Source organism: Syngnathus leptorhynchus, chromosome 20 (assembly GCF_054491065.1).
Source record: "Syngnathus leptorhynchus isolate UIUO chromosome 20, UIUO_Slep, whole genome shotgun sequence".
Taxonomy (NCBI): domain Eukaryota; kingdom Metazoa; phylum Chordata; class Actinopteri; order Syngnathiformes; family Syngnathidae; genus Syngnathus; species Syngnathus leptorhynchus.
In genome coordinates, this window is record NC_141214.1 from 3398014 (window position 1) to 3406474 (window position 8461).

General features: G+C 45.9%; 1 protein-coding gene across 2 annotated transcripts; it reads right to left on the bottom strand.

Annotated features, from left to right (window-relative positions):
* Positions 1-313: 313 nt before the first annotated feature.
* On the bottom strand, positions 314-8300 carry thrap3b (thyroid hormone receptor associated protein 3b). 2 transcript variants are annotated; one of them, XM_085900758.1, is made up of 11 exons: positions 7952-8299; positions 6386-6529; positions 5570-6286; positions 4410-5018; positions 4158-4324; positions 3918-4026; positions 3752-3827; positions 2966-3129; positions 2649-2895; positions 2388-2543; positions 314-1480 (listed from the first exon to the last, which is right to left on the bottom strand). In XM_085900758.1, exons 2-11 carry the CDS (start codon positions 6499-6501, stop codon positions 1259-1261), a joined length of 2583 nt encoding a protein of 860 aa, XP_085756884.1. In that variant the 5' UTR covers positions 6502-6529; positions 7952-8299; the 3' UTR covers positions 314-1258. The 2 variants fall into 2 exon arrangements, with proteins under 2 accessions (XP_085756884.1, XP_085756885.1); XM_085900759.1 differs by lacking the exon at positions 314-1480 and adding an exon at positions 1885-2279 and having other exon boundaries at positions 7952-8300.
* Between the last annotated feature and the right edge of the window lie 161 nt (positions 8301-8461).

Genomic DNA, 8461 nt, shown 5'->3' on the forward strand with positions numbered 1-8461 from the left:
CCAGCATTCCCACTGGCTAGTGTCACTGACCCCGACGCTCCGTGTTACTCTTTCCGCACAATTCCCAGCAGCCTTCCAACAACGCGGCTCTGGAGTAAAGACGCGTCTTGTTTAGCTCTATGAAAGAGACATTGAGTTTGGCCAGACTGTCGAGCTTCCCCGAGTGGATCCGAGCAAAGTCTGGGGAGCGGGAGAACTTTCTGTTGGCAAAAACCAGAGAAGCACTTCTCCATGAAAAGCTTCATTATGCAGTGAGTGAAGTATCTAACATCAGTGAAATAATTTAGGTTGTCCCAAATATAACTCTTACAACTTCTTTTCCCAAATTAAAGATAAGGACATTTATTGAAAATTAAAAGACAAACATGACAGCTTTTCAACAATATAAACGTTGTCAGCTTCATATGAAACAAAAAGAACCGCAGATCCACAGTTGTTGTGTACAGTCAAGAGATTGAAAACATCTTGCCTACTTTTTTTTTTAAACGTCTGCTTTTATGCTGAGTTTAAACTGAAATTACCTTCACCACCCCCCCCCCCAAGAAAAAATAGTTCAACTTGTTTACTCCCAAGTATTACAACAATTTAACATTTATAACGGTGTACATAATGACGCAACTTCTGCCTGTCAATTAAAACTACATCAAATAAAAAGGTAGCTACTTTGCTAAAATGACATAGAAACCTAGAGCAATTATCCATATTTTTATGTCTATAGCAAAACAGTTTGATTTTCAGGTGGACTTTTAAATGGAAACACTTATCTATTCACAAACGAAGTGGGTGTTAAAACTTTTTTTTGTGAGGGGTAAATATTTTTTATTTTAATCCAAATTGCTACTATTGATTGGTCCCATGGAGAGAAGCATTAATATGTTCATGCAGTTTTAACATCAAGATGTCAGCAGGTCTTCCTTAAAAAAAAAAAAAAAGATATAATGGGCACAATTCTCCCTCTGTTTCAAACCGCAAAAACACTTACGTATAATTGTATTTTTCTCTTTTTTTTTTTTTTTTAGTCAGCTAAGGCACAAATATTTTTGTCTTTTTTTCCCTCACGTTTATTTAACGACGCCGCCTTAGTATTCAACAATAAACCATTCGGTTATCGAACACATGACATAAAAACTTTCAACCAACTTCTTCACTTGATCTATAAAGAGAATGAAATGAGGAGAGATATAGGTGGGGAGGGGGGGGAACAAAAAAAAAAAAAAAAAAACAAGCGCACCAACATGTGGACACACCGACGGGCTGTTTAGGATTTCAGGCCTTCGTCAGCACTCTTGGCATCTTTATGCTCCGCCTCGATGTTGTCTTCTCCCATCTCGGGCTGCTCCGCATTCTGGAACATGTCGTGGGCCCACTTGGGGCTGCTGCCTCCCTTGCGGTACACGAAGCGACCACGGCGGGGCATGAAGGACCCCCGGCCGCGCCCGCGGTTGTCCACCCAGGTTTTCTCGCCATCGCGGTCATCATGCTAGAAACAAAGACAAAATGAAACTTTAGAATGACATCAATCTGGGAGGGGATGGAAAAGTATTGAAGTGCAATTGAACATTTGACAGGAAGAAAAAACAAATAATCTGCACGCCAAGTAGGGCTGGGCGATTATAGGATGAAATCATTACAATTTTGACTGGTGTTGAAATCACGACTGATGCACATTGTACAACATTAAAATGGAATCGTTGAAAACTCAACGGTAACAGCAACAAACAGAAAATCAATTTGCAACAAATAAGAATACTAATACTAGGATAATATCAATTAAAAAAAATAAATACCAGCTGATCCTGCTGTGCGCGCGTTGGCCTCTTAGGGGCAGTGTGGTGCCGTGCATGCAAGGAGTACAAACAATCAAACAAGAGTAGAAGAAGAAAGTTGGGATTGATTTCTTTTAATAAAATTGTATTTCACAAATTGGGAAGATGATGGGCCTTTGAATTTTGTTACATTATTTCTGTGTATGTGTTTCAACAGCGTTTGAATGTTTTTATAGATAGAATTTTATTATTTGAAGGATTATCACTTTCAGAATCCGATGGAAACTTTGTTGTCATGTAAAAGGATTTTATATTGACTTCAGCATTAGCACTGGCAATGTTTTAGTCTTGTATTGAAATATACAATGTGTGTCATTCTTCAAGTGTTTAGTTTCACAGTAAAATCTCAAATGAAAAAAAATAAATGAAAAAAGTACAAAATTCAGGATACAGTGGGAACTTGCAAATACACGGCGCCGCTCGGCACAATCACACTCTTCCATTCCGTTCTTCCTAAGAGGTCAAAATCGAGATCCTGATTACATTTGGGTTAATTGCCCAGCCCTAATGCCAAGAAGCCATTCAAAGTCCACGTCGAGATGTAGCGTCATTGTGACTCACCAAGTAATACTTCCTGCTCTTGGGTGTGTACTCGGGATCCCATTCCTCCTCTGGGGGGCGCCCTTGAGGATTTATGTTGGCAGGGTTGCCATTGCTGCTGTTGTTGTTGCCTGGATAATTGCCCCTGTTCCATCCTCGTCCTCTCATTCTGGGAAACTAAAACGGGAGGAAGCCAGTCAGATTGCCATCAGACATTCCTGCTTTTGTTCAACTTTCACTCACTGAGAAGAAAAGAGCAAGCGAGCGCACGCAATCACTTACGAATCCGCGGCCTCTGCCTCTCTGGCCTTCCATGTGCTGGCCCTCAAAATCCCGCGGGTGCCCGCGGTCCCCCCCGTAGTCCCGCGGCGGGTAGCGGGTGTGAGAGAAGCCCTCCTCAAAATGCTCCGGCCCATCTCCCGCAATGTATTCCTTGGGTCGGAACGGAGGCGGCGCGGACGGGAAAGGGGACGGGGAGGACGAGGAAGAAGACGAGGATGGCGAGCGGTCACGCTTCTTCTTTGATTTCCTGCAAAAACGCGAGGTGAGAACACACCAAATCCAAAAAAAAACCTTGACATCATCTCTTGGCCACTCACTTGGATTTCTTGTGGTGTTTCCCCGATTTCTCAGAGGACCTCTCCCGGGAGCCTTCTGGGCTCCGGCCTGCCTCGCGCTTGTACTCCTTCCCGGCAAACCTCTTACGCCTTTCAATGTCCAGACGAAGGTCCATGGTGTCCCCTTTCAACTTTTTGCTCGAATCCTGCAGCGAAAGGCACGCGGGCGTGAGCAAAGACGCAGCCGTCCAAGCTAGTTATGAAATATGACTCAAGCGTCGATAACAGCTATTAATTTGGCGAGGTGAACTCTGGGCATAAATGCACTTCCAATTGACTCACACCATTTGGTGTATCCCCCTAGTGGCCGAGACCAGGTACTTGCATGTGTACTCAGTTAATGCAACCTGCTGTGTATTTCAGTTACAGTTGAGCATTAAACAAGAAGTGATGGAAACCAGGCGCATGCATGTATCATTTAAGCTGAATTATTTAACGTGACAGTAGTTTTGTAGCTTCAAGTTTCTTTTCATGGAAAGATACTTACAAGGTTAAGGCATTGATAAGCGTCCCATGAGAGGCTTGGACTCAGGATCATAACTCCCTTCCTTTTAGCCTTTTGCTCGGGGGGGTTGGTACATACCCAATCAATAACCATATCTCATAGGCTGCAGGCTCGCTTGGCACTTACAATACACAATTGGGCTCTTTTGATTTAGAAAAATGCATCCTTTGAAAGAAAAGCACAAAGCTGAACACGGCCGTTTTGGGTCGTCTCAAATCCGGCTGTGGAAAAAAAATGGGTCAAGTTGCTAAACGACAGGTCACCTTGAAACTGGGCTCCTCCATTTCCTCAAACAGGTGAGTGTGCCTCTTAAAGGCACTGGGGGAAACATCAATTCTCCTGAAAGACCAGAGAAGAAGCCATTTAAAAAAAAAAAAAACTATAGATATATGAGCGACATTGTGTTCGGTGTTGCGGGTTTCCTTCCACCTGTGGATTTCGGGGCTCTTCCTTGGCTTCATTTCTGCCTCTGCAGCTTTTCTTTGGTACATGGCGAAGCGCTCGCTTAAAGTCATTTCTGAAGAAGGGAAGTGCTGAGCTGCGAAACAAAGACGTGGAGCGTGAATGCGGTATCAAAACAAACGTTGGGACGCGACAGTGGTCACCGCTAATGCATGCGATGTCATGGCCGCCGTGGAGTCCCGCGAGCCGCACTTGGCAGCACTGTACCTTTGATGTAATGCACAATGGACACTATGTGCTGAGCGAAGAGCTCAGCGGGGCTGCTGCGAAGCTGGGTGGACTGAATATTCTGGAAGATGGAGCGGAACTCTGAATCTTTCTTCGAGGGATTCACCAGATCTCTGGCCGTGAGGCGATTCTTAGCCATAGAGGAGCTGAGAGATCAAAAGAACAAAGAAGGCCAAATGTTTAGCAGGGTACAACGAGTCAGCGCTCGACAGTGGATGCGAGAGGGCATACCTTGGCATTTCTTCCAAAGACGCCACTCTCTGTTCAAAGTCGTCCCTGGATGACGCCAGGCGCGCGGGAGAATCCTCACGAGGGAAAGCCCCGGGGAAGAGCGGTCTGTCCTTGACTTTGGAAGGCACAGCGGGGGAGGGACTACGTTTGTTCTTCTCTTTCTCCTTCTCTTTCTTCTCCTTCTTCTTGGCCTTCTCCTCTTTCTTGCTGTGCTTGCGGCTCTGATACATCTCCTCCACCATTTTATCCAAGGTCTCCGCATCCTCATCTCTGCGGCTTTTCTCCTTCATCAACGGGTAGGAGGTGGAATAGGTCGGCTCGTCGCCCCACTTCCCGAAGATGTCTCGCGGCGTGGGGTTGGACTTGCCCGCACCGTCATCGTCTGCGTCTCGGTCTTTCAAGCCGTGCGACTTGAGGAACTCCTCCTCCTCTTCGTCGAAGAACGGCAAGGTCTTGTCGTCCTTGGCGTCGACGTACGGAATGGAGATGCTGAAGACGTCTCCGGACTTGATGCCCTTCTCTTGATCTCTCTCGGTGCTGCTCTTCTCGCTCTCGTTCCCATCGTCCTTCTCAGCGGCCTGCTTTTTGCTTTTGTTTTCGGCCAAGAACCTAACACAAAAGGACACGCGGGCGTCAAAAGAGAACTTTGCTACTCGCTGACGGTCAAGGGAAGGGAGGGAGGTGACTGGTTTTATTCTGCCCAAATGCCAAACCAAACCACCCGCAAGAATTGATGCATCATGACAAAGCACGACAGAGGTGAACGTCGGTGGCGTTTTGTCAACAAGCAAAGAAAGGCGATGCAGCAAAAGTCTGAGCAAAAGTGACATCGTATGTGTAGGGGAGGGGGCGGGGGGTGGGAGGAGGGGGGCAAAAGGCCTTTCCCGCGGCAAATAGGACAGACGATGAGACAGTATTTATACTCACGTAATGCGCTTCTTTCTAAGTACGTGGGATTTCAATAAAGTTCCTCTCAGTGCACATCAAAGGACAATTGTCATATTTAAAATCAGGGAGTCAGTCCTATTCCATTTTAAACTGATGATTCATCCAATGATCTTTGGAAAAAGGCTAAAATATTTGAAAGAAAAATGACATGTTGCACAAGTTGCTGTGAAAATAAAGAAAGCAGGAATCCCATTAAGGTGTAACAGACATACTTTTTGAAGGCAGCAGAGATCACCATCTTTTCTCCAGATTTGGCATCCTCCTTGGAGAAGAAGCCAAAGCCGCCGAAGGAGGCCGTCTGCCCCGATTTGGGAGGGCTGTCGGCAGACGCGGCGTCTTCCTTCTGAGCCGCCTCGGAGCCGCCTCGGCCCGTCTCGTAGTCGATCCATTTACCTCCGGAGGCCTTCTCGATCACGGTGCCTTCTCCGGACGGCTTCTCCGCTTGACTCTCCCCTTGCTTCTCCTTCGTAATCTTGGAGCTGGGTTTGCCCTTGTTGCGGGGGCACGGGGTGGACGAGCGTGACCTGGAGGTGCTGGAAGCCCTCGAGCGATGCGACTGCTCGGACGACGAGCGGTCCGAGTGGCGGGAGTGCGAGCGGCTGGCCGAGCGCTTGTTTGGCGTGTGGGAGCGGGAGCGCCCTCTCCGGGGGCTGTGCGAGCGGTTGTCCTGGTCACGTTTGCGGTCGTGCCAGCCGCCGCCGCCGCCGCCTCCGCCGCCCTGCCAGTTAGACTTGTAGCCATAGCCGCCTCCCCTGTTCTGGTAGTGACCGCGAGGGTAATAGCCCCGATTGCGGCCGCGGAAGTGGAAGGGCCTTCGGTAGCCGCGGTTGTAGCCGCGGTTGTAGCCGCGGTTGTTCTGATAATCCCGGGAGGGATAATTACGGTAGGACATAGGTGTGCGGGAACGAGAGCGGGACCGGGACCTAGAGCTGAATTTAGAGAAAAGGGAAAGAAGACGTGGCCACAATGAGATAAATGTGTTGCCTTCAAAGAAAATCTGTGATACAAAACATTCAGGTGTGACTTACCTGTAACGACGCTTTCTGGATCTTGAGCGAGAGCGGCTTCTAGATTGAGATCTAGATACAGATCTGGACCTGGACTTGGATCTGGAGTTGGAGCGGGAAGGAGAGTATGGTGCCATCTGAGCCCTTATTTCAGATTAAATATCCCTGAAAAAAAGAACAGAAACAGATTCATGTGAAAGGTGCCGGTCAATGCTGCACTATTTGCCGACCAAATGTGCAACAGGAAAGGTCAACCGCTCGGACTAGGGCAAAGGTTCAAATGTTGTGTAATTAACGCGCTTAAATAAACAAAACACTCTTCGTTCTTAGTTTTCGTCACAAAGCTTGCATGGCCTTCAACAGTGTGAACATTTTAAACCCGTGTGATAATGACATAGAGAGGACAACAGGTTGGTCGGAGAAAAGCTGCAGCAGCTGCAACAACATGCAAACACATGGACGTTAGTTAGCCTGCAGCAACGATGCACACAATACGTGCGGTGCGCAGCCCACAAGTTGGAATGGTGCTGCTCTTCAGGATGATTTTTTCCCCATCCAAGTTAATTTAAAACATCAAAATCAAATACTAAAATATCACACGGCATCAATATTGAAGTAAGCAAATATTTAAGCACAAATAACAACAATAGTTGCATTTTGATGGAATGTCCAGTGACAACAAACGGTTGCTATGGGTTTCACACGGGTTGCCATGACGCTTACACCATTATTATCTACAAGAAAGACCAACCACTTGGTTTAAAAGCACCCTTACTGGCGTTTACAAGGCATCGGTTGCTTAGTAGACAAAAACCCGTTGAGTGGCCATTTTGGGAAGTGGGAGAAGGCCTACATGCGCCATTTATTATTTACACACGGACAAGAACAAGACTGCTTTGTTTTTCATGCACAACACGGCTCGCCAGTGGTTTCACTTACTGTAAGGCCTTCAGTTAGCTTGAATGTTATGAAATCGGATGATTAAGGAGAGGCTTTCACAAGCTTCAATGGATGTAACCAAACACTAACGCGCCATTCAGCATTAAAAGAACAGGAAGTGGATTCTTGCTATCTATATACACGACTTGCCCCATGAGGGTTTTTTAGAAGCCTCGCAGCAGCTCAAATTACTTGATAATCGCTTTACCACCCAACAAGCTTCACGACGGGCCACACTAAGGACGTTTTTCTGACGCCAAGAAAGACATTGAATAGCTTTTAATGAGAATCTGATCACAGCCCACTTATGCTTAACAAAAATAAATTGTATAAATGCAAGTGTTGCACGTATTAAACAACAATTGAGCACTGCTATATTTGTCATAATGGGAACACTTGCTGCAGAGCCTAAATAACAGTTACCTTGTTATATTAAACGTGTAAAACACAATCATGGATTTCTGCATACATGTTGACATATGTTCGATGTTTTAATTCACTCGCAAATACCGCCCCCGATTGCAACGTTACGGGCGTTCAAAGGCGAACGTTGACTAAACGTTGATAATCCTTTTATTGGCTAGTTAGCTGTTGCAGATTAATACCTTACCAAGACGATTGATTGATAAAAAAGTGTGTAATAATTACCTGTGCAGATTTTGAGAATAATCGATGGCGTCTGTGCGTTGAGTGCAACCTTTTAGGCCGCGCTTCGTGCGTGTTCTGCTTCCTGTATTTTTCCGAAATGGATGGTGTTAGCTAAGAAGCTAACTAGCGCGAGGCTAGCAGCAGCTACGTGACGAAGCACGCAAATGAAGCGGCTCCTTCACGTCCTAAATAGAAGACCGAACTGTCAAAAAAATTCAAGTTAGATATATAAATGAAATAAAAACATGTTTTTTCTATCCGCTAGCAGTTCGTGTAAGGCGAGGACTCGAACGATCTCCGAACGTCGACTGATAAGCTCGTGGACGGCTATCGATCAAAATGTCGCGAGATCTCTGTGACGTTGCAACGCGGGTGACGGATGTTAAAACAAAAGTTAAAATGGGTAGAATATTTTTTTAAATAAAGCGGTGATTCATCCACAGTTTTTAAAATGCATTATTTATCATGAATATAATTCTGATGAATTAAGAAATGTTAAATGCAGTTAAT